Raw genomic sequence first — 27,705 nt, forward strand, 5'->3', positions numbered from 1 at the left:
TCTTTAAACGTTATGATTCCAAATCATAAATCATGTTTATGTAAAAGTATCTTCAACATGGCAATACTGATTAATATTACTACAAAATATAAGATACAGTATATACAGCACATTGTAAATCACATATGAGAAACTGAGCATTTCATATGACCATTTCCAAAAAGTCCTATACCCAGGGTTCCCACTCACCATTTTCTATATCACAAGATAAGTTCCTGTTTGACATTCAGTCAATGCTCAAAAATAACATGAATAATGTGCATAATAACAGTCAGTGTGCATAATCATATTTGTACACAGATGCATTGCTGCCATTACTGAAGGTCTATGTAAACAGTTCTATGTAAGGTGCATGTTACTGAACTGATGCCAATACTAAATGTCTCCACCCTACAAAACTACTTCAAAAGTACAGTAAGTGGGTCATTCCATATCAAATGAACACAGAGAAGTGAATTTCGACCCTCATCATCATATGGTGAGTAGAAAAAATGTATCTCCAAGAAATTAAACTAATTGATAACCTGCATATTTAATGCTTTCATTTCCTAGAATGCATACTTTGATTTTTGATTTTTTGTTTTTGGAAATATTCATATTGTTTGTCCATGACTTTTCAAGGTTCAAAACATTTTTGTCAATTTTCTCTGACTTTTCCATGACTTTCCAGGTCAATGTTTTTTTCCCAGACTTTCCAGGTTTTTCCCTGAACATGGGAACCCTGTACACCCTTATCTTGTGTATAAATGTCATTCTGTTGATAGAATGATAATATAAGGAATAATGTAATTGGTTAAGCGGGGGAAATTCCACCATAGTAATATTACACAGTTTAAAGTCTTCTCCTAAAATGTTCTTGGGTGTTGTCCTCATTCACAACAGCTAAACAAAGATGGCTGAGGAAGGGGGGGTCTCTGGTATCAATAGGATAACAAATGGTAAGTGAGGAAAGGAAGTGAGTCATATCAAAAGCTATTGATGAAGATGAGTAAGGAGACAGTCTGTCTCTGTTGGGAGGGGTGAGTTAATCACCTCCGAGAAAGGTATGAGTGAGGGGAATGAAATATGGGAGAGCGGGGTGAGGGCTCCATTGTCACTTGATATGCTAATAGGCACCTGCCATTGGATACTCTGGTGGGTGGGGTGGTCGCTCTGGAAGGTGGAGTTGGACAGGGGTTCAACTCGTAAAAGCTGACTTGTCCATAAAGTCTTTGTATCAGTTTTGCCTTGCTGTACCCAGTGTACTTTTATACTGTGATCTATATTCTGGACTCTCTAATTAATCAAATTGAACCTGAACTGTCTTAGTTCCAGTCACTGCTACATTAGGGTCCATTTTCTTACAATGAGGATTACAAAATTCTTCAGTTACCAGTGGCATTTCGGGACACAATGCGATGGTGCCAGTTCCACAGGAGCTACATTTGTCTTCAATAGTTTCATTACAATTAACCAGCAAAAAAACAACAACACAGATTGGCTATTGTAGGTCATTTACAGTGGATTCCGGATTCCGGAACATTTTTTAACGGGGTTGATTGAGACACAAAATTCACTGTTAATACATTTGCTTCTCTACTCCTTAAGCATGTGAATTATAGTAAGTTCATAGATCACTTAAAGGTGTCTGTAACACAATGGTAAATGATTATTAAAGATATTAATTGTGTCAGGCTAGAGCAATACACATGGGGTAGCAACCGTGTCAAACAGATTCCATGTTGAGTACACAAATAATAATACAACCCAAACAGACAAACACAGGACCAAGAGAAAACATACAACCTGAAAAAGCATCTTACTGCTCCACAAAAACTGCCTAACATATGAAAACAACAATGTGACTGAAAAGGTAAATCTTTCAGTAATTAATAAGCCAACATGATATATTAAACTAGTTGGCTAAAATAAAGTTGCTGTCGATCCTGTTGCTTTGATGACTGTGTTGATCAACTATGACAACACGTCCGCCTCAAAATGAGAAACTGAAAACCATACAGAACTCCACTGCCTGACACAGAGGGGTGTACAAGGCTGAGCACAATGACTTCTGTATAATGAAAAGTAAATCGTCATCAACAGAATCGAACCCATGCACATACTGTTGCAGTACCTATTGATGAGTCTTACTCACCAGCTGGTATCATTCATTCATTTGTAGTTAATTTGGAAATCATTCTGGAAAGACACGCCTGCAGACAGTTGTGGCAGAGGATTTCACTACAGACAGGGAGTCACGAACACGCTGAACTGACGAACAGCAGCTCCCACACACAGCATGTATGGTAGTGTGAACCAGCAGGAATGAAGGGGTGCAGGGGCTTCCCCCGAAGGCCATAAGTAGTGCATAACATTTGAAGAAAATTATGACTATTATAATCAGAGGAGGATGTTGATGATGATGAAAATAATAATGATGATAATAATAATAATAACTAATCATCTGACCATTCAGTTACATTTTGGGCAAAATACAAAATAAATAGAACAAAATTGAATACTCCTCTTAAGGGAGAAGCTGCAAGAATTATACACCATTTCACACATCTTACATTTAGTATGTTTAAACTGATTTGTGACAGATAAGGGCATGTTTAAAAAGACAGACCTCAATCAACATCATCACATACAGAGGTTATAATTGTGACTGGCATTTGGTGATCCCTGATTGGGAGAGAATTAAATGAGGACATAACTGGAGAATCAAAATAATATTAAATAGAAACAGTATATTGGATGAACATATATTATTCCAACTGTATTCGATCTATGCTTTGTCATAAATGCTCAATCCTCCACTCTCACCTCTCTCTCGGAGTCTCAGCGCTGCCTGCGGGTCCCTGCTGGCTGAGGCCTTTTCACTTCTCCCTTCATCAGTAAGAAGAGGTTCAGGCCTCTGCTCTTCCATGGCTGCAGACTAGAGGAACAGAGCAGTGCGAGGTTTAGTCTGACTGGATCCCAGTTAGGACTGGCAGCATCAGGAGCACCTGCTGTTTCCATACGGCATGAAAATAAGTCATGTACAGTGCTTTGCAAAAGTATTCAGAGCCCTGACAAATTCTCTCATATTACTGACTTACAAATGGTACACTGAAATCTCATTCTGACATTTTATTTAAAAACACTGAAACTCAAAATCAATTAGTGTTAGGTGACATTGGTTTCATCTTGGGAAGTATTTAAATATAAAAAACTGAAATATGTTAGGATGAGAATCAGGTCCTGGAGAGCTGCAATCCTATTGCTTTTATAGGTAACTCAGCATATGGTCCAGGACAACAGAACTGTGACAACATTAATTTGCACTAATTAAGCACTTGATTCAAATGCAGACGCAAAACTTCTTGACCTTTTATTTTTTCTATTGATTCATTCACTCATTGATTCTGTTGACAGAGAAATGTTTTGGGTTCGGATCTCAACACAAGAGAAATTAAAATGGCATCAGCATATTATGGGCTCTTTGTCTTTATTGGTGTCCATCATGACTGAACCAACACATTGTACTTTACTGAGCAGCACTTGCAGCACATGGGCACCTTGGCCCAGACCAAATCAACACTTTGACATACCTGAGAATCGCAAATGTTAAACTTATATGAGACGGGGACATTTTAATTTAGTTAATGAGTGTTATGATAGGAAACAGAAGATTCTGAAAATAAATTAAAGTACAATCGTGGACATGTTTGTAATTTACAATCTGCGGGTCACTGCTGTGATTTGATCTAGTCCCTTGTCTCTTTATGACTGACATCAAGTAGGGTTTCAATTTCAAATGTAATGTACAGATCAAAATCGAGGTGACGTTTCTGACATTAAAATAATGAAAGTGATCTGATAATTTTTATCCAATGTTATGGTTAAGACCCTTTTAAAGTCGTTTATAGTACATATCCAGTACCTGACAGATGAATTGCTACACACTCAAATTCAGACAATAAATGCAGGCACATCATGTAATACTATTCTGCACATCCTTCTACTTTATTTCAGTACATTTACAACACTGATTGCGATTCGGTGTGAGGTTTCAATGTAAAGAGGTTTGGCTTTTCTCGCCTGGCTCAGGGAATGGCGCTCTGACACTGGATGCAGATGACGAACCCCCCCTCTTGTACAGGGAATGAGCCAAGGAGCCGCTGCAGAGGCGGGACAGGGGAGGGGGTCGGATGCGAAATGACGAATGCTGGGGGAGTGTGATAAGGACCGGGTATTTATACTTTATTGTGCAACAGCGGAGTCTCCCTGAGTGCCTGGTCCAAAGCCAGTCATCCATTTCAGGATTACAATAAATACCCAGTGTTCCTGAACATCTGAGAAAATCCCCAATATTGCACAAAACTCCATGGGAATTTTGCAAAGCTGTGCCTGATCTCAAACGTATGTGTATTTTTCTATACAGTCAGATCCCTCACCTGCTCTTCACCGAGGCCACAGTCCAGTTCACTTCCCTCCAGTTTCAAATAAGCGCATGGTGGCTCTTCATCCTCCCATTGGTCAGGACTGACAGACCCCAGCACTGCAGACCAGCATGAAAACACAGACAAATACTCAAGAATTGTACATTAGCATCCATATATGTGTGATGCATCTTCTAATGGTTCAGTAGCAGCATTTCCACTGTCATTTAAGAAGGGTGGAGCTACACACAATACATTAATATACACTCACCTAAAGGATTATTAGGAACACCTGTTCAATTTCTCATTAATGCAATTATCTAACCAACCAATCACATGGCAGTTGCTTCAATGCATTTAGGGGTGTGGTCCTGGTCAAGACAATCTCCTGAACTCCAAACTGAATGTCTGAATGGGAAAGAAAGGTGATTTAAGCAATTTTGAGCGTGGCATGGTTGTTGGTGCCAGACGGGCCGGTCTGAGTATTTCACAATCTGCTCAGTTACTGGGATTTTCACGCACAACCATTTCTAGGGTTTACAAAGAATGGTGTGAAAAGGGAAAAACATCCAGTATGCGGCAGTCCTGTGGGCGAAAATGCCTTGTTGATGCTAGAGGTCAGAGGAGAATGGGCCGACAGATTCAAGCTGATAGAAGAGCAACTTTGACTGAAATAACCACTCGTTACAACCGAGGTATGCAGCAAAGCATTTGTAAAGCCACAACACGTACAACCTTGAGGCGGATGGGCTACAACAGCAGAAGACCCCACCGGGTACCACTCATCTCCACTACAAATAGGGAAAAGAGGCTACAATTTGCACAAGCTCACCAAAATTGGACAGTTGAAGACTGGAAAAATGTTGCCTGGTCTGATGAGTCTCGATTTCTGTTGAGACATTCAGACGGTAGAGTCAGAATTTGGCGTAAACAGAATGAGAACATGGATCCATCATGCCTTGTTACCACTGTGCAGGCTGGTGGTGGTGGTGTAATGGTGTGGGGGATGTTTTCTTGGCGCACTTTAGGCCCCTTAGTGCCAATTGGGCATCGTTTAAATGCCACGGCCTACCTGAGCATTGTTTCTGACCATGTCCATCCCTTTATGACCACCATGTACCCATCCTCTGATGGCTACTTCCAGCAGGATAATGCACCATGTCACAAAGGTCGAATCATTTCAAATTGGTTTCTTGAACATGACAATGAGTTCACTGTACTAAACTGGCCCCACAGTCACCAGATCTCAACCCAAAAGAGCATCTTTGGGATGTGGTGGAACGGGAGCTTCGTGCCCTGGATGTGCATCCCACAAATCTCCATCAACTGCAAGATGCTATCCTATCAATATGGGCCAACATTTCCAAAGAATGCTTTCAGCACCTTGTTGAATCAATGCCACGTAGAATTAAGGCAGTTCTGAAGGCGAAAGGGGGTCAAACACAGTATTAGTATGGTGTTCCTCATAATCCTTTAGGTGAGTGTATACAAATACAAATATATTCAATATTAGTCGACTGAGTATGGATATTGTTTACATTTAATTGAGGTTATTTAATAGTCTAAATTAATTGAACCCATGACAGCATATGAGGCTGTATAACTGTTTTAATCTTCATCAATGATACTGATATCATAAATATCGTATCATTTTACTGTCTCTTCTGCTGTGCCGACCCCACCGAGCACACAACTGTATTATCTGCACTTGTTAACTCACTGTACTAGGATGCATGCTTATTATATTTGGACTGCTTGTATTTCTGCACTGTGTAGTAGGAGGAGGAGCAGTAATAGTGACATGTGCGACACTTCTGGTCAGTTTGACAGCTGCTGCTCTTTGTACTCTTTTGCTCAGACAGTAATGGCGTTAGTCGCTGTGTTGTCAGAGCTCGTATGAAATCAACACGTCAGTCACTGCCGCCAGATTCAGTGACAGCCCCGGCCTCAGGAGCAGGAGAGGAGGTGCCGTATCGCCACTATGTCGCATCAAACCCTGTCTTACCGGCGGCCATGTCTGCGCTGCGTCTCTCCGGCGCCTGATGCGCAGTCGGGTCTGCAGCACCTGCGCAGTTCACACCGCGCCTCCCTCGCCGCGCTGTCAGCGCGCCCTCCAGGGCCTGCAGGCGCGCTTTCATGGCGCCGTTTTCTTCTTTACTTCGCGCTATTTCCAGCTGAAAATCGGTAAACGTGATCTCGGCCAGCTTTGTAATGTCACACACTGCCGTTTGGACTACACTCTCCATGACGGAGGCGAGCTGGGATTTAAATGTAGTCAAATACTGAGGCATCCTGGCGTCTTCCGTGTGACAGTGTCGCAAACAACACGATTTTACTGCACTGCCTTGAGCGCATAGGCAGACGTTACTGACCTCTGACCCGCCACGCCCACACAGGTCACGAAGCGCCGCCATTGGTCAGCGGACTCGACTGCAAGCGAGCAGCTGCAGCCCGGAGACCAGACTGTTTTATACGCCAATCAGACGGTTTCGTGTGTTTCAAATGTTACTCTCAATTCACTTAAGTGTTTCTGTTTGCCTTTTTATTGCTTCCTCACGTTGCTTGGATGGAGAAAGTGAGGAGTCCACATAGACTCCTAGGTCTTTCTCATGCGTTACTTCTTCTAGTGCTATCCCTCCCATAGTGTAATTATACTGGACATGTTTGTTACCTGCGTGTATTACCGTGTTGCGTGCATTTGTCCACATTGAATTTCATCTGCCAGGTGTCGGCCCACAACTGAATATTATCTAAGTCCCTTTGAATAACCTGTGCTGCCGAGATTGTATCTGCTGATCGAGCCACCGGTTTTTAACCTCCGTTAAGTTGGCACCCCATATAATTAAATAATCACCAAAACTATTCCATTCATTTGTGCTGTGTTTGTGCTGATTTGTGCCGCAAAAATGAACATTTGTGCTGGTTTGGTGTTTGGAGATATTACGCATTCTTTATTGGGCTGTGTGACGTCACTCTCCACCCCATCTCGCTCAAATCGCTTCAAACTGGTGTCGTTCGTTTGTGCTCGATTTGTGCCTGTTTGTGCCATTAAAATGAACACTTTATCTATTTCCATTCCTTAGAAATAACACATATGATTCTGGGCTGTGACGTCACTCTCCACCCCATGTTGTCCAAAGCACTCCAAACCGGTGCCATTCGTTTGTGCTCGATTTGTGCCGGTTTGTGCTGTTGAAAGAAACAATCTAACTAATTCCCTTACATAGAAATAACACAATTATCTCCCGGATCTGTGACATCAGTCATGCATTTACCCCATCTCGTCCAATGCACTCACTTTCCGACTCGTTCGTCTGTGCTCTCGGTGCAGGTTTCTTTCCATTTTTTCTTTCAATATTGACAGTTTGATCATTTGCAGTAACTTAAAGCTTCAAATCCAAATCACATATGCCCTATGAGCCTCTTGATAGAAATCCCGCCTTCGTCCGCAATACCTCAAAAACAACAGAAGGAGAACAGAGAAAAAAAGAAACAGCCAGTCGAGTAACAGGAGCTCCTACATAATTGCAATAGCACAGCCGGCGGAGCAGCAGCCTCCAGTTCCGTGGCTGGTACTCGGGACAGGGGCCCTGATCTCCAGTGTCCCGCCTGCGCCTCCGAGCCCAAAATAGAAACCTGCACCGAGAGCACAGACGAACGAGTCAGAAAATGAGTGCATTGGACGAGATCCGGGAGATAATTGTGTTATTTCTATGTAAGGGAATTAGTTAGATTGTTTCTTTCAACAGCACAAACCGGCACAAATCGAGCACAAACAAATGGCACTGGTTTGGAGCGATTTGGACAACATGGGGTGGAGAGTGACGCCACAGCCCAGAATCATATATGTTATTTCTAAGGAATGGAAATAGATAAAGTGTTCATTTTAACGGCACAATCCGGCACAAATCGAGCACAAACGAATGACAGCGATTTGAGCGAGATGGGGTGGAGAGTGACGTCACACAGCCCAAAAAAGAATGCTTAATATCTCAAACACCAAACCAGCACAAATGTTATTTTTTGCGGCACAAATCAGCACAAACACAGCACAACTTAATGGAATAGTTTTGGTGATTATTTAATTATATGGGGTGCCAACTTCACAGAGGTCCTATTTTAGTATCATCTACGAATTTGACAAGTTTGCTAACTATCCCAGAGTCCAGATCATTAATATATATTAGAAAAAGCAGAAGTATAGAAATTAGTGTACAGTTATGAATTAGTTCTCACAATTGTGTTTTCATTCCTTCAATACATTGTTTTAACCCATCAATCTGTAATGACTTCTTCCATATTATACACATGGAGAATTTTAGTGTTGTTAGTGTTATTTGATTGTATGTCTCAAAATCTCCAAAACATGAATTTTCCACTTTTTTTTGCTTATGCTCAAGATGTAATGTACCAAATCATGACACATGAAATTATACTTCTAAAATATAGTTTTATAATTCAGATCAGTTTTGGATACATGTTTATTTTACTAGCATCATTGGATTAAACAATGTGGTGCTGGAATTGATATTTTCTATTTTATTGCCAGTTTACATACAAATACAGCTGAACCAACAAGTAGACATTGTTAACTATTTTTAAGCTAGGGGACACATTTGCAAAATGAAAAAATGAAATATGCAATCTACCTTATTTTCTTTAGTATTTCATAAAATTAGCAAAGACAAATTCTAGCAATTCAGATTGTATGTGTGCCCTATAATACATCAAAGGCTAATTTACTAGTATTATTGTTATGCATACATTTGTTCATTAGTTTTATCTGCCTTTGTTGGTAAATATAATAGGATAATCAATAGTTACTACTATATTTACAGCATTACATTATATTAGGCCAGGGGTGTCACATTAGAGTGTACACTTTGGTTTGCTTTTTTTCAATGAATACCATGCCTATAACATTGATATTAAGCACACAAGCAACACAATCGAGATATACACTCACCTAAAGGATTATTAGGAACACCATACTAATACTGTGTTTGACCCCCTTTCGCCTTCAGAACTGCCTTAATTCTACGTGGCATTGATTCAACAAGGTGCTGAAAGCATTCTTTAGAAATGTTGGCCCATATTGATAGGATAGCATCTTGCAGTTGATGGAGATTTGTGGGATGCACATCCAGGGCACGAAGCTCCCGTTCCACCACATCCCAAAGATGCTCTATTGGGTTGAGATCTGGTGACTGTGGGGACCAGTTTAGTACAGTGAACTCATTGTCATGTTCAAGAAACCAATTTGAAATGATTCGACCTTTGTGACATGGTGCATTATCCTGCTGGAAGTAGCCATCAGAGGATGGGTACATGGTGGTCATAAAGGGATGGACATGGTCAGAAACAATGCTCAGGTAGGCCTTGGCATTTAAACGATGCCCAATTGGCACTAAGGGGCCTAAAGTGTGCCAAGAAAACATCCCCCACACCATTACACCACCACCACCAGCCTGCACAGTGGTAACAAGGCATGATGGATCCATGTTCTCATTCTGTTTACGCCAAATTCTGACTCTACCATCTGAATGTCTCAACAGAAATCGAGACTCATCAGACCAGGCAACATTTTTCCAGTCTTCAACTGTCCAATTTTGGTGAGCTTGTGCAAATTGTAGCCTCTTTTTCCTATTTGTAGTGGAGATGAGTGGTACCCGGTGGGGTCTTCTGCTGTTGTAGCCCATCCGCCTCAAGGTTGTACGTGTTGTGGCTTCACAAATGCTTTGCTGCATACCTCGGTTGTAACGAGTGGTTATTTCAGTCAAAGTTGCTCTTCTATCAGCTTGAATCAGTCGGCCCATTCTCCTCTGACCTCTAGCATCAACAAGGCATTTTCGCCCACAGGACTGCCGCATACTGGATGTTTTTCCCTTTTCACACCATTCTTTGTAAACCCTAGAAATGGTTGTGCGTGAAAATCCCAGTAACTGAGCAGATTGTGAAATACTCAGACCGGCCCGTCTGGCACCAACAACCATGCCACGCTCAAAATTGCTTAAATCACCTTTCTTTCCCATTCAGACATTCAGTTTGGAGTTCAGGAGATTGTCTTGACCAGGACCACACCCCTAAATGCATTGAAGCAACTGCCATGTGATTGGTTGGTTAGATAATTGCATTAATGAGAAATTTAACAGGTGTTCCTAATAATCCTTTAGGTGAGTGTATAACCAATCATTTTGAAATTAACAGCCCAGAGAAAAGAGAATTCTCTTCCCTATAAATTATTTTAAGTGAAAATAAGTAGGCTATGGAAATATAATGAAAGGCATGTGTAGCATAGATAATGAAAAACATACAATGACCACTTTTAAAGTGAGTCTAAACAAGGGAAAGCTAAAAACTGGAACATGGTGGCCTATGCATTATTATTATTTATATTATTATGCATTGCAGCCTCGAACAGTGTAGCAGCCTACTCACCCAGCAATGGATCTCAAATGCGTTTTTTGGGGGGAAACGGACCAAAAGAAATGTAACCTAATACTCACACTTTCTGTTACTTGCTGCTTCCTGGCACCTGACATCTCTTGGCAATAGCCAAAGCGTCAACATCAGGGACCGGTTTTTGAGGGTTTCCAATTTTCATGATGTCCCCCTTGTGCACATGCACCAAATCAGTCTAGAGCAGTCTGCGCAAGTGCGAAATCAAGGTGAATTGCTAGGGGGTGCATGATATCCAAGGGGTGCAGAATTAATCATAACACCTGTTTAATTTACAATCTGAGAGGATTGCCAGCACAACACACAGAACACTCCCCAACATAACAAAACCATTGAAAAACAGTTACATAACAAACAAGAGTTCCTTACCTTACAGAAGCATAAATAACACAATTGTAGGCCTACCTTTTTTAATCAAACAAATGATTTTGTTCCTGTATGTTCCCAAATATATCACGTTGTGTTGTGGCCTTATTTAATTGAATTTGTATTGTTTGTTCCCTTTACTTAACTGTATTCTTGCACTTTGTATTGCACTTATGTTGTAAGTCGCCCCTGGATAAGGGTGTCTGCCAAGAAATAAATAATAATAAAATAATTGTAATCAAATACATGATTTTGTTCCAGTATGCTCCCAAATCACATTGTGTTGTGGCCTTATTTAATTCTGGAACAGTCTTGTTATAGTACTTGTGTCTGATGAGTCTTATGGGTTTGGTGATTCTCTCTGTAGGTTCTGCTGGACTGACATTGATCTAGAGGCACCTGCCTATGTTTCACCTGGGTTTTCAGCCCTGGTTTACCCCCTGCGAGGGCTGTCTTATTTAAGGTGCTTCCTTGAATTCCTTGCTTCCAGGCCACAGGGCCCATCACTGTCAGGACCAGTGGCCATCAGGTTCGGGGGACAGAGGGGCGCTGATCCACATCCAGAGCCCTCCTTATTTAATTGAACTGGAACAATGTAGACTGCAGCTGTATTAAAATACTGTATTTCATGATTCAATGTATTTATTAAACACAAAATATCGCACCTGTAAACACAGCTGTAGTCTTGTATTCATCCTTACCTGTGTGGTGTGTGTTAGTCAGAGAGGCTCTACTGCATTTGAATGTTTTCAAAGCACTGAAAATTGACCAGAGAACTGGCCTCCACCTGTATCCTAACACTTCCACTCAAGGGCAGTTGCCTCTGGCTGGAAATCCACTACAAGCAGGTACCACTCTCTCTTTCTGTCCATCTGCTTTGCTTTGTAGTCTAGTACTTTAAACCTCAGGAACGAGAAGTCCCGTCTGTCCCATCGTTTCTGGCAATTACATTCAGTGGTTTTATGTTTAAATACTTTGCAGGATTGGAACAGCACCAAACAAATATTCCAGCAAAGAGGTTTTGTGATTTTCTAAGGGCAGGTCTGGGTTTTGGTTGTCCAGATTTGCTTACCTTGATTCCAGACAGCTGGACTGTGTAAGACTGCTCTCTGTGCTTAAGGCAGATGTGCACAAAAGAGCATGTTGGCCACTCGGGCCTCTGGACATGTGTGTGATGTCCTGACTGTCCTGATTCTCTCCTCTTCATCCGCAGAAGCCAGGATCCCTTACTCTGGAGATCCCAGTGGGGGACAAGCGGGCCTGAACACCTCCTTAGACATGGGTCAATTCTGTCCTAAAATTACACTCTTCAAAAATTTTGTAAGAGTTGAGTGATACCAGGACGTCCATCCCAGGTGACCTTCGAAGTTACAGTGCTTTTCCTGTGAGGGAAAGCAAAAGCTCAGGACGAGCCTCCTTTTTAACTTGTGTCTAAGGAAACAGCGGTCGAACAATCCTGGTCCTGGGAGGTTGTCTTTGGTTACATCCATTCATTTTCAATCCCAGGTTCATCTGGTACGGGGCAGTGTTGTTGTACTTATCAGTTTTCTGTTAGTTATACTAATAGTTAACGATTTTGGTTCTAATTCATATATGTTTATAGTTATTGGATTTACGTTAGATATCTTGTTTGTTCTCGGTTTCTTTATCATTTTTCCATCTTCTTCTTCTCGTTTCTGACCACTTTTTTAAATGCATCTCCTACAGTTTTTCAGCCATCAAGATGACACTGTAAACACTTCTTGTACAATATCTGAGAATGTGTGCTATTGTTTTTGGTGCTGATTGGTGGTCTAGATCCTCTTGAGGCCCCCAAGGACCCCAATATTTTTGACAGCTAATAACTACTGATTGGTTACTTTTAGCACCATACTTGCAATTGAACACTAATAGTAAACCATACACTCTCTTTCTGAATATGCACCGATCAGCCATAACATTATGACCATTGACAGGTGAAGTGAATAACACTGATAATCTCGTTATCATGGCACCTGTCAGTGGGTGGGATATATTAGACAGCAAGTGAACATTTTGTCCTCAAAGTTGATGTGTTAGAAGCAGGAAAAATGGTCAAGCGTAAGGATCTGAGCGACTTTGACAAGGGACAAATTGTGATGGCTAGACAACTGGGTCAGAGTATCTCCAAAACTGCAGCTCTTGTGGGGTGTTCCCAGTCTGCAGTGGTCAGTACCTATCAAAAGTGGTCCATGGAAGGAAGGCTCATTGAGACTCACTGATGCACGTGGGGAGCGAAGGCTGGCCCGTGTGGTGCAATCCAACAGACGAGCTACTGTAGCTCAAATTGCTGAAAAAGTTAATGCTGGTTCTGGTAGAAAGGTGTCAGAACACACAGTGCATCGCAGTTTGTTGCGTATGGGGCTGCGTAGCCGCAGACCAGTCAGGGTGCCCATACTGACCTCTATCCACTGCCGAAAGCGCCTACATTGGACACGTGAGCATCAGAACTGGACCACAGAGCAATGGAAGAAGGTGGCCTGGTCTGATGAATCACGAGTTCAAGGTGTTGACTTGTCCTCCAAATTCCCCAGATCACAATCCAATCGAGCATCTGTGGGATGTTCTGGACAAACAAGTCCGATCCATGGATCTGCTGCTAACGTCTTGGTGCCAGATACCACAGCACACCTTCAGAGGTCTAGTGGAGTCCATGCCTCGACGGGTCAGGGCTGTTTTGGCGGCAAAAGGGGGACCTACACAATATTAGGCAGGTGGTCATAATGTTATGGCTGATCAGTGTATATGGTTGTTTATTTATTTTCTTTCTTTCTCTTCTACCAATCAGGACTGATGACCCGGTAGGCCCCTGTGGTCCTGCAAGGGGACTGGGTCCCCAGTTAGTCTCTTCCCCCTCACCCTCCAGTAAGATGAATAAGGTTGTGTGTGTTAGGGACAGCCTCTGGTCTGCTCCGGGCTTCGTGGCTCGCAGCTGTCCGAGAGAGTGCTGTTTAAGAGAAGGTGGCAGCTATTGACTTGTGTTTGCAGCCGCCTACTCACTGTTCATGTTGTACTCAATACAGGCTGAAATATAGATACATAAAGATTGTAAATGTATTTTAAATATTTCCACTTTTTAAGTACCAAAAGTTGTATAACACGTTACATCAGTGGTTCCCAAATTGTTGGTACCGGATTATCACAGTGAATACAGAGGAGACGTGTATATCTTAATGTAAATTGTGGCCGTGATACCCACATATTTTCCAAATAAACCATATTGCTATGATAATACTGTATGCTTGTGTGTTATTTCCATACTTTACTAATTATTTTCACAGGGTTTAATCTGGCCATGGAAGACCTAGCTGCAGTCCAGAATACAGCTGATCGACTGTTAGGATAACGTTTGCAAATTCCAGTGTTATTCCCCCTCCCCGTTTTTAACTTCAAAAGAATTCCAACCTAGAGCGACGTCCCGCCTTCACCTGTACCAAGAGGTTGACTGACTGCAGTTCCCACAACAATACTTATGTCAAAACCTCAAAGGTGATCTAAATCAGCTCAACAATATGAATACATGAGGGGGCTGAACAACTGTTATAACTACAATGAACCAGAATAGTGTAATATCTACACAGTACTTACAAAGAATAATACATTAACATTTAATCAGATAAATCACTACATACTGACGAACCTGTAATGCTCAAATAAATACTCATCTGTATGATTTAAAGGATCTCTAAGAATTGTTACTCGCCTAAAAGCTTGCCTTATTAAGCTCGATCCCACATCTATCTGCTAGGGACACGCGTCATTGTTGGGGCTGTGTCAGCTGTCATGTCATTGGGCAGATTAAACAGATTCAGACTCTTATCCAGCTATCTTCAGGTGAACCTGCCAGGGAGCAGCTTTGAGATGCTGGGCATGATGCCCTGTTAACATAGCTGGCTGAACTTTAAGCTCGCTTCGGAGACGGAAAATCCTGAGTTTAGGTCAAGTTATCCTGAATCTTAGCCGGTTAACCTACTTATTCACGTACGCAGAACAGACCCCTGGTTTAGGACATTGTAAACCAAACATCTTTTGATCTGTAACGAGACCCAGCGCCATTTTGGTTCCACTTCCTGGAAGCTGAGCCAAGATGGCGTCGCAAGTAGCGCAGTTTCCTATGACAGGGCGTGTTTAAGCCTCCTGGGCTACGCTCGGCGGCACCGTGGGAACCCGTTTCTGATTGGTTGCGCAGGCGGGGACGTAGCGTGACGCAGGAGGCGGGGCTCCTCTGTTTTCGCGGCAAATGGGAAAAGACTGACAGGCAGCACGGGAGAATAATCCGAAAACAATCGTATATAATAATAAGTATTATAATTATAACGGTAACAATAATTCTCCCTGTCGCAGAAGCTACATCGCATAATTCACAGCCCCCGCTGGCCGTGCAACAGGCGGTAGAAGAGTCACAAAGCGACGGTCGTCTTTGCTGCGGGTTCAGGCGACTCCAGGAAGCGGACCGGCGAGGCTGCCCCGGATCTCCCCCACGGTCCCCCCTCACCCCCAGGGACGCGGCGATGGCGGCGGACACCACTGAGGCGATTCAGACGGAGCTGAAGACCTTTGACGTGAAATGCGAGGACGAGGAGGTGCTGGACAAAAGTAAGACGAGTCGCTCTGTTTCAACTCGGACTGGAAATGCACTCCCTGTGCTAGTAATGCGTCCCAGCGCCGGGGCCCTGCAGCTGTCAGCTCCCAGTCCTGTGCCCCTGTGCCCCTGTGTCCCTGTGTCCTGTGTCCCTGTGTCCTGTGCCCCTGTGTCCCTGCCGTCCTTCTCTGCCTCTCGCTGTCTGTCAGTATTCAGTATGTATTAGGTGCATATCCTGACACTGCTCTCTCTCTCTCTCGTTTTACAAATCAGTATTGAACAAAGACCAGCTCGCCTCACATAAACTTTACAAAGACTAATAACTCTGTGTCTGTCTGGGTGTCAGTGGTGGAGCAGTGCATGTCTCACCGGATGAAGGGGGAGGACATCGTTCTGGAGTGGGTGGCCTTCAGCACCACCAAGGGAGGCTGGAGCCTGAGCCTGGACTCCCTGGAGCAGTTTGAGCATGAGGTGAAAGAGGGGTCACCGGTACTCCACACACACACACACACACACACACACACACACACACACACACACACACACACACTGACACTCTCTCTCAAACACACACACACACACACACACTGACACTCTCTCTCAAACACACACACACACACACACACACTGACTCTCTCTCAAACACACACACACACACACACACACACTGACACTCTCTCTCAAACACACACACACACACACACACTGACACTCTCTCTCAAACACACACACACACACACACACTGACACTCTCTCTCAAACACACACACACACACACTGACACTCTCTCTCAAACACACACACACACACACTGACACTCTCTCTCAAACACACACACACACACTGACACTCTCTCTCAAACACACACACACACACTGACACTCTCTCTCAAACACACACACACACACTGACACTCTCTCTCAAACACACACACACTGACACTCTCTCTCAAACACACACACACACACACTGACACTCTCTCAAACACACACACACACACACACTGACACTCTCTCTCAAACACACACACACACACTGACACTCTCTCTCAAACACACACACACACACACACACACACTGACACTCTCTCTCACACACACACACACACACACACTGACACTCTCTCAAACACACACACACACACACACACTGACACTCTCTCAAACACACACACACACACACACACAGACACTCTCTCTCAAACACACACACTGACACTCTCTCAAACACACACTGACACTCTCTCTCAAACACACACACACACACTGACACTCTCTCTCAAACACACACACACACACTGACACTCTCTCAAACACACACACACACACACTGACACTCTCAAACACACACACACACACTGACACTCTCTCTCAAACACACACACACACACACACACTGACACTCTCTCAAACACACACACACACACACACACACTGACACTCTCTCTCAAACACACACACTGACACTCTCTCAAACACACACACACACACACACACTGACACTCTCTCTCAAACACACACACACTGACACTCTCTCTCAAACACACACACACACACACTGACACTCTCTCTCAAACACACACACACACACACACACTGACACTCTCTCTCAAACACACACACACACACACACTGACACTCTCTCTCAAACACACACACACACACACACTGACACTCTCTCAAACACACACACACACACACACACACACACACACTGACACTCTCTCTCAAACACACACACACACACACTGACACTCTCTCAAACACACACTGACACTCTCTCTCAAACACACACACACACACACTGACACTCTCTCTCAAACACACACACACACACTGACACTCTCTCTCAAACACACACACACACACTGACACTCTCTCTCAAACACACACACACACACTGACACTCTCTCTCAAACACACACACACTGACACTCTCTCTCAAACACACACACACACACTGACACTCTCTCAAACACACACACACACACACACTGACACTCTCTCTCAAACACACACACACACACACACACACTGACACTCTCTCTCAAACACACACACACACACACACTGACACTCTCTCAAACACACACACACTCTCTCTCAAACACACACACTGACACTCTCTCTCAAACACACACACTGACACTCTCTCAAACACACACACACACACACACACTGACACTCTCTCTCAAACACACACACACACACACACACTGACACTCTCTCTCAAACACACACACACACACACACACACTGACTCTCTCTCAAACACACACACACACACACACACTGACACTCTCTCTCAAACACACACACACACACACACACTGACACTCTCTCTCAAACACACACACACACACACTGACACTCTCTCTCAAACACACACACACACACACTGACACTCTCTCTCAAACACACACACACACACTGACACTCTCTCTCAAACACACACACACACACTGACACTCTCTCTCAAACACACACACACTGACACTCTCTCTCAAACACACACACACACACTGACACTCTCTCAAACACACACACACACACACACTGACACTCTCTCTCAAACACACACACACACACTGACACTCTCTCTCAAACACACACACACACACACACACACACTGACACTCTCTCTCACACACACACACACACACACACTGACACTCTCTCAAACACACACACACACACACACTGACACTCTCAAACACACACACACACACACACACAGACACTCTCTCTCAAACACACACACTGACACTCTCTCAAACACACACTGACACTCTCTCTCAAACACACACACACACACTGACACTCTCTCTCAAACACACACACACACACTGACACTCTCTCAAACACACACACACACACACACACTGACACTCTCTCAAACACACACACACACACTGACACTCTCTCTCAAACACACACACACACACACACACTGACACTCTCTCAAACACACACACACACACACACACACACACTGACACTCTCTCTCAAACACACACACTGACACTCTCTCAAACACACACACACACACACACACTGACACTCTCTCTCAAACACACACACACTGACACTCTCTCACAAACACACACACACACACACTGACACTCTCTCTCAAACACACACACACACACACACACTGACACTCTCTCTCAAACACACACACACACACACACACTGACACTCTCTCTCAAACACACACACACACACACACTGACACTCTCTCTCAAACACACACACACACACACACTGACACTCTCTCAAACACACACACACACACACACACACACACACACACACTGACACTCTCTCTCAAACACACACACACACACACTGACACTCTCTCAAACACACACACACTGACACTCTCTCTCAAACACACACACACACACTGACACTCTCAAACACACACACACACACACACTGACACTCTCTCTCAAACACACACACACACACACACACACTGACACTCTCTCTCAAACACACACACACACACACACTGACACTCTCTCAAACACACACACACTCTCTCTCAAACACACACACTGACACTCTCTCAAACACACACACTGACACTCTCTCAAACACACACACACACACACACACTGACACTCTCTCTCAAACACACACACACTGACACTCTCTCTCAAACACACACACACACACACTGACACTCTCTCTCAAACACACACACACACACACACTGACACTCTCTCTCAAACACACACACACACACACACTGACACTCTCTCAAACACACACACACACACACACACTGACACTCTCTCTCAAACACACACACTGACACTCTCTCAAACACACACTGACACTCTCTCAAACACACACACACACTGACACTCTCTCTCAAACACACACACACACACACACACTGACACTCTCTCAAACACACACACACTGACACTCTCTCAAACACACTGACATTCTCTCTTAAACACACACACACACACACTGACACTCTCTCTCAAACACACACACACACACTGACACTCTCTCTCAAACACACACACACACACACACGCACACACACTGACACTCTCTCTCAAACACACACGCACACACACTGACACTCTCTCTCAAACACACACACACACACACACTGACACTCTCAAACACACACTGACATTCTCTCTTAAACACACACACACACACACTGACACTCTCTCAAACACACACTGAAATTCTCTCTTAAACACACACACACACACACACACACACACACAGACACTCTCTCTCAAACACACACGGTGTGTAGGAATAAGCCTTAGTCCAAGGATGACTCGCTTATTGGCATTTGAAATGTTAAGCATGACAGTCTTATTTAGTCTATCTGTTCAATTGTAACAGCACGGCTAATGTGCTGCCCTCTCCCCTCTGTGCCAGGTGCTCAATAAGAGGGCCAGTAAGTTCCGGCCCAGCATGCTGAAGAAGGACGTGCGAGTGGGCCAGACCAACAGCCTGGAATCCCTCAAAGACCTGTATCCTCCCAGGGGCGATTGGGGGCACTGAGCAGCCTGTACCCATGTGCAACTCCAGGCTGCTGATGTGGTGAGGTGGACTGCGAGGAACGTTTGTGTCAGTCTGTCAATAAGCAGCCCTTCACAGTGGGTTAGAACGGAGTCCCCATTAGGCGGCTGGCAGTTAATTTGTGGACCGCATGTGGCCAGCGGGCTGCATGATGCTTCAAACGGCTGAATTTTGTATTTTTTTGTAATGTTTGTGAATGTTTATATTCTCTGTGTATTGCAATTTGTAATTATTAAAAAATGCAATACAAAGAAGAAATGATAAAACAGAGGATAAATCGATCCATAAAACCACGTCCATCCAGGAAAATGCCCTACAGGACACTGCACTGGACTGCAGCGCACTGTACTCAGATCTGTGTTCAGCACTGTGCACAGTCAGGAGTGCATTATTATTGTGTCCATGTGAGGGGCATTGTGACAGCCTGTGCGTCCAGTAGAGGGCAGCACAGGGCCACTGATGCATTAGCTGAGTGAACGACAGAGATGGAGGACAATAGTGTGCATCAGTAGAAAACAAGACGACGCTTTAGAGAGAGAGGTCTTTTGATGCTTATTATTATTATTGCCATTATTATTATCTATTTTAATATCATACACCCTTAGCCAGGCTGGCTTACAGCTATAGGCTGTTGTGGGAGCTGAGTGTGTCACCCAGTGCAGTGAATGCAAAACTGTGTGTGTGTGTGTGTATCAGTATGAGTCTGTGTGTTTGTGTGTCTCTGTGACGTTTGTACAGCGCAGTTCCCTCCTTGACTCCATTGCAGGATCAGGGCCGAGGAGGAGGAGGAGGACCTGCTGGACTCGTACACCACCCCCGCCAAGGTGAGGGGACAGGAGCACAGGCTCCCACTCCCACACTGTCCACTCTGCAGTCCTGTAATGCCTCCTTAGTTTCACTTACCCGCATAACTGAAGCTCGAATGATGAACTGATCATTTCTCCCTCTGTCTCTCTCTCCATCTTTGTGTCTCAGGGCTCCCAGAAGAGGGCACTGTCCACCCCGGAGAACCCGCAGTCCAAGAGGAGTGTGTCAGTGCTGCCCAGCCCCCGGCTCCTGCTCTCCCCCACCAGCTTCTCTCCCAGGTACCCGGGTCACCACACCACACAGCACTGCACTGCACCTTCCCCTCCCTCTTCCATCACTGTCTGTCTCTCTCTCTCTCTCTCTCTTATTCACTGTCACCTTGATGTTTTGATAATGTTTCAATAAAGATTAAGTTTTTAAGTATTTCTCACCATCGCACCTTCCCCCTCTCGCTCTCTCCCTCTGTCCGCAGTGCCACTCCCTCTCAGAAGTACGGGTCCCGCAGTGGCCGGGGGGAGGCGGTGGTGTCGTGGGGGGCGCTGGAGGGCATGGCCTGGGCGGGCCGGGGGGGCCGGGGTGTCACGCTGCGGCCCCTCGGGGGTCCGGAGGAACCCCTGACCAACAGGTACAGGTTCATGTTCCAGAAACTCAGAGACGTCCGCGATGGTGAGTGAGTTTGAGTGTGTGTGTGTCAGTCAGAGTGTCTCGGTTCTTGTCAATCTGTGTGTCTCTCTCACTGTGTGTGCGTCTGTGTCATTGTGTGTGCTTGTCCTTCTCAGTGCTCTCAGAGCGGATCGAGGAGCTGGGCACCGAGCTGAAGACTCGCTTCAACATCGAGGAGTTCTCCTCTGTCTCCATGCCAGCACAGGTAACAGTCCCTTACTCCCTCTGTGTCTCTCTCTGTCAGTTCAATTCCGTGCAAGCTTTATTGGCATGACATGTGTATACAAGTATTTCCAAAGCATGTGATATCTCTGTCTCTCCCTCTCTCTCTCTCTCTCTGTGTAGGACAGTGTGGCAGTGCTGGGCCAGGTGTGTTGTGACAGTAATGGGAAGCTCAATGCCCAGTCAGTGGTGCTGGAGGGGGAGCGGGAGCAGTCCAGCGGGGGCCGGGTGCCCCTGCAGCTGTCTGAGCTTCCGGAGTATTCGCTATTCCCTGGCCAGGTCAGTGACTCACTCCCTCACTCTCTCACATTGACACACACACCACCAGTACTGACCGCCGTCCCTCTCTCTCAGGTCGTGGTGTTGGAGGGCCTGAACACCACGGGCAGGAAGCTGGTGGTGTCCCGGCTGTACGAGGTGAGAGTTAAAGTTATTATTTATTGAGTTAGTTATTGACAGATGCTCTGACCCGCTCTGGCGACTGACAGGTTTCCCTGGAGAAATTTCCAAAGCATGACACAGTGCAGTAATACAGTCAGTGCAAAACACAGTCCCAGTGCAGTGAGCTGACACGAGCAGACGCAGCACAGCTGAGTGCCAGGTATGTGCTCAGGGTGGGGGGGGCACTGGAGAAGTCACAGTAAAGGGGTAGTAGTGCTGACAGTGCATCAGGTGTTGGGGGTCTGAGGGAGCTGTTGTAATGAGAGCGCGGGCTGAGAGAGGGGTCTGGAGTGGTTTCTTTGGGTTTCTTTGGGTGTGTAGTACAGTGCGTTCAAAAGCATCTCTTCCTCCCCTCCCCCCACACTCTCTCTCTCTCTCCTCTTCTCAGGGGGTGCCTCTGCCGTTCCACACAGCGGAGGGGCAGCCAGAAGACACTGCGGCAGATGGTAATTCTGCAGCCCTGCTCTAACCTCACACACACACACACACACACAGGAAAAACTGTAGTTTGACAGCTTTGTGATAGTTACATCTGTAATTGTGTATCTCCCCCCTTCTCTCCTCTCTCCCCGCCTCAGACCCTCTAATGGTGATGGTGGCCTGTGGCCCTTTCACCCCTTCTGACAGCCTGAACTATGAGCCCCTGCTGGACCTGATTGAAACCATCAACAGAGACCGTCCAGATGTCTGTGTGCTGGTGAGAGCAGCCTTGTGCAGTGCCCCCCACCCTCTCTTTCTCTTACTTTTTGTTAACTGATTTTAGTTTTTTTGTTTCTTCACTTAATTAAAAATAGTGTGGTTAAAACTCTCTCTCTCTCTCCACCAGCTGGGCCCGTTCCTGGACTCCAGACATGAGCAAGTTGAGGTGGGAATCCTGATCTGTGTGTTTGACCATGACTCTGTGTGTGCGTCCTCAAGAGAGACAACGCTGACCAGTCCGGGCCCCTATACTATACTATAGTCCCCACAGCGCTGGCTCCAGTCTGGCCCCTATACTATACTATAGTCCCCACAGCGCTGGCTCCAGTCCGGGCCCCTATACTATACTATAGTCCCCACAGTGCTGGCTCCAGTCTGGCCCCTATACTATACTATAGTCCCCGCAGCGCTGGCTCCAGTCTGGGCCCCTATACTATACCATGGTCCCCACAGCGCTGGCTCCAGTCTGGGCCCTATACTATACTATAGTCCGCACAGCACTGGCTCCAGTCTGGCCCCTATACTATACTATAGTCCTCACAGCGCTGGCTCCAGTCTGGCCCCTATACTATACTATAGTCTCCACAGCGCTGGCTCCAGTCTGGGCCCCTATACTATACTATAGTCCCCACAGCGCTGGCTCCAGTCTGGGCCCTATACTATACTATAGTCCGCACAGCACTGGCTCCAGTCTGGCCCCTATACTATACTATAGTCCCCACAGCGCTGGCTCCAGTCTGGGCCCCTATACTATACTATAGTCCCCACAGCGCTGGCTCCAGTCTGGCCCCTATACTATACTATAGTCCCCACAGCACTGGCTCCAGTCTGGCCTCTATACTATACTATAGTCCCCACAGCGCTGGCTCCATTCTGGCCCCTATACTATACTATACTATAGTCCCCACAGCGCTGGCCCCAGTCTCTACAGTGAGATGTGACGCACTGTGTCCTGTGTCTCTGTGACAGAAGGGTCAGCTGACTGCGACGTTTGAGGAGGTGTTCCGGAAGTGTGTGCGGAGCGTCATCGAGGGGACGAGGAGGTGGGTGGGGGACTCGGGAGCCTGTGAGGGGGACAGCCAGGACAGGACAGCGGGGATGGCAGTGGGGGCTACAGCACTGGTGGGGACTGCATGGGAGGGGGGGTGGCACGACTGTGGGGACAACACTGGAAGTGCCCGGATGGTCTGGGACAGCTAGGGGGGGTTCCAGTCAGGAGTGAGGAACAGGAGAGGGTCAGAGGGGATCAGAGTATGCATCAGAAAGGGAAGACACTGGACCTTGGGGGGCGGCACTCTCGCCTGGTTCTTGTTTCAGCAAAAGTGCTCAGTTACTCTTGATTACTTTCAGTTACTATGTTACTCTTTTGTAAACCAGTTCCTTACTCCTACTTCATGTCTGTCTATCTCTCCATCTCTCTCCCTCTGCCACATTCTCTCTCTCTCTCCCTCCTCTCTTTCTGTCTGTTTCCATCCCTCTCTCCCAGTGTGCACACTCGTCTGGTTCTGGTCCCATCTCAGAGGGACGTGCAGCACCTCCCTGTGTACCCACAGCCTCCCTTCACCATCCCCGACCTCAGCAAGGATGACAAGGAGGTGAGACCCACACTGACAGACAGACTGACACAGACTGACTGATATACTTGTGTGTATGTAGTGTTTAACCACACTGTGTGTGTCTGTGTGTGGTCTCTAAGCCCAGTGTGTGTTTCAGAGTGTATTGCTGTGCTGCTGTCATGCATGTGTGTGTGGTGTCTAAGCCCAGTGTATGTGTTTCAGAGGGTGTGTGTGGTGTCTAAGCCCAGTGTGTGTGTTTCAGAGGGTGTGTGTGGTGTCTAAGCCCAGTGTGTGTGTTTCAGAGGGTGTGTGTGGTGTCTAAGCCCAGTGTGTGTGTTTCAGAGGGTGTGTGTGGTGTCTAAGCCCAGTGTGTGTGTTTCAGAGGGTGTGTGTGGTGTCTAAGCCCAGTGTGTGTGTTTCAGAGGGTGTGTGTGGTGTCTAAGCCCAGTGTGTGTGTTTCAGAGGGTGTGTGTGGTGTCTAAGCCCAGTGTGTGTGTTTCAGAGGGTGTGTCTGGTGTCTAAGCCCAGTGTGTGTGTTTCAGAGGGTGTGTCTGGTGTCTGACCCCTGCACTCTGCTGATCGGGGGCGTGGTGTTTGGCCTGACCTCCACAGACATCCTCTTCCACATGGGTGCCGAGGAGATCAGCAGGTGAGTTGTGAGGGCCGGGGGGGGCAGGTCTAAAGAGTGGGGCTGCAGTTTTTACATCGTGTACAGGTTACTTGCTAACGAGTATAAATGAGGGGAGACGTGAAGCAGCTACAGATACATATATACTGTTAAACTTCCAATACTTGCCGGGTCTCAAATAGCAGCCGGTCTCCAATAGTCGCCGGGTTGATTTTCATAATCATGTAAAGAAAAGCAGGTCTCTAATAAACGGCGGGTTATGCGTCTTTCTTGTTTTCAGTAAACTTATATACCGTATATAAATTAAAAAAGACACCATCACTTGTGTTTTTATTGTTTCTCACTTATATACACATATATAGCTGTATATTTGTATTGCTGTTAATTGTAGTGATTAAACTAACTGTCAGTTGCACCTTAAACAATGCATTATGAAGTATAATGTTGACAGTTTGGTTTAAAGCGTATTTCCACAGTTTTGTTGAAGTGCTTTTTGTTTATTTAGCAAGAGTTCACAGTATATTGAGTCTTAGACTGCTAACAGAATTACTGGTATCCTGTTTTCAATCCAGTGTGTAGTTCATCATACATTGAATGTGATTTGTTTGCATCTTTGGAATGCAAATTATTTAAAACAAATTAAAAATAAATAAATAAATAAATAAATAATAAAAGCTGGGCTATTAGCCTTCTTCTACAATGAAGCAGTGTTTCCAGGCTCTTCTTACCCTGCATGAGTCCTTGATGTCTTTTTATTTATGAATGTTTAATACAAGCGCCGGTCTCCAGTTGACACCAGGGCTTCTTGCGGTTATTTGGAATTAAAGCTGCGTTTACTTGAAGTTTTACGGTATATATTTTGTTTTAATCTTTAGGGTATTTATTGTCTGGTCATCCTAAGCTGGGGTAAATAAGTAATCTTTCTCTCTCTCACTCCCTCTGTTCATCTCCCTCTCTCCCCCTCAGTGCCGCCGGCTCTGACAGATTCACTCGGATCCTGAAGCACATTTTAACGCAGAGGAGGTGAGTGACACGCCAGGCAGGCACCACGCCCGTGCCCCCCTCCACGAATCGCAGCCTGCCCCCTGATCTCTCTCCTCTAGCTCTTGTTAGGGGGGAGGAGGGCAGACTCCACTATACGCAGTAATCGACACATTCCAAGTTGTCTGCCAGTAAAAATATATATATTTTTGAGGTGGTCTGTAATCCTTAATGTACTGCCTGTTGTGTCCAAAGCTGGCCCGACAGAGAGACAGGATGTGACCTGGTGAGCACTGGTTGGATTTGATTGTCTGACTTCGCACTTCGTTCGATTTCAATAATAATAATAATTATAATGGAGGATAGGTGTTTTCTGAAGGGCTGTCGAACTTGACTGCTGGCGTCATTTTGTGGGGGAAATACATGAATATGTGGGGAAAAAATCTCTATTCTCAAGTATTGTTTATTAGTGGCCATGCAAACCATGATTGATGGGTTTGTGGGACCATCTGGGTTGTGCTGGGCTGCTGGGTTGCGTTGTGATGCCGGATACATGTGCCCCCTGCCTCCAGCTATTACCCGTTGTACCCGCCGGCGGAGGAGGTGAACGTGGACTATGAGCGCTTCCTGTGGCATGCCCAGCTGCCCTGCACCCCTGACGTGCTCATCGTGCCCTCGGAGCTGCGCTACTTCATCAAGGTGCTGCACCCACACGTGGACATGCGCACACACACACACACAGGACAGTGCCAGTTCAGACAGGCTTCCCATAACAAGGCGTGCTCTCGCCCCCTCTCTCCTCAGGATGTGATTGGCTGCGTGTGCATCAATCCCGGCAGACTGACCAAGGGCCAGGTGGGCGGGACCTACGGCAGGCTCCTCATCCAGGCCGGCGGCATCCCATTGGCTGAGGGAAAGAGGCAAAGCCCCTGCTTGGCTGGCCAGGTGGTGAAGATCTGACCCCGCCCCTAATAGACCCCTCCAAAATACCGTCTGGAGAAAACACCTAGAGACCCCAGCAGTCACCTGTGCCGTTTTGCCAATCACAGGCTGGGCTTGTGGGGCCCCATGACTGTTTCAAGAGAACCTGTTTGTGTTTTGTTTTGTGTTCTGTAGTTTTGTTTTGTTACATCTCTTATCAACCTTAACAATCTTCTGAGCTTGAAGATGTCCTCAGTGAGGGAGTTGTTTGTGTTCTAATAAATGCAGAGTCCCAATCTGTACATCTTCTGATTTTTTTTGTTTTGTTTTATTTTCCTTTTTGTAGTACTACACACAGATGCACACAAACAGTCACAGAGGCAAAATACACAGAGGTCTG

General features: G+C 45.5%; 1 protein-coding gene across 1 annotated transcript; it reads left to right on the forward strand.

Annotated features, from left to right (window-relative positions):
• The first annotated feature begins 15,445 nt into the window (after positions 1-15,445).
• On the forward strand, positions 15,446-27,617 carry pola2 (polymerase (DNA directed), alpha 2). Its single transcript, XM_066718771.1, has 18 exons — positions 15,446-15,842; positions 16,175-16,299; positions 20,244-20,338; positions 21,154-21,211; positions 21,363-21,472; positions 21,667-21,860; positions 21,974-22,062; positions 22,203-22,358; positions 22,434-22,496; positions 22,909-22,966; positions 23,099-23,217; positions 23,347-23,385; positions 24,189-24,262; positions 24,706-24,814; positions 25,318-25,424; positions 26,370-26,426; positions 26,957-27,083; positions 27,189-27,617. The coding sequence occupies exons 1-18, from the start codon at positions 15,758-15,760 to the stop codon at positions 27,342-27,344; spliced, it is 1,821 nt and encodes a 606-aa protein (XP_066574868.1). The 5' UTR covers positions 15,446-15,757; the 3' UTR covers positions 27,345-27,617.
• Positions 27,618-27,705: the final 88 nt, after the last annotated feature.

This window comes from Amia ocellicauda, chromosome 12, assembly GCF_036373705.1.
Source record: "Amia ocellicauda isolate fAmiCal2 chromosome 12, fAmiCal2.hap1, whole genome shotgun sequence".
In the NCBI taxonomy this organism is placed as follows: Eukaryota; Metazoa; Chordata; class Actinopteri; order Amiiformes; family Amiidae; genus Amia; species Amia ocellicauda.

Coding starts and splice junctions, on each gene's coding strand:
- pola2 (XM_066718771.1), top strand. CDS start 15,758: ATGGCGGCGGACACCACTGAGGCGATTCAGACGGAGCTGAAGACCTTT. Junction 20,339..21,153: donor CTGGAATCCCTCAAAGACCT/GTATCCTCCCAG, acceptor ACTCCATTGCAG/GATCAGGGCCGAGGAGGAGG. Junction 24,263..24,705: donor GTCATCGAGGGGACGAGGAG/GTGGGTGGGGGA, acceptor CCTCTCTCCCAG/TGTGCACACTCGTCTGGTTC.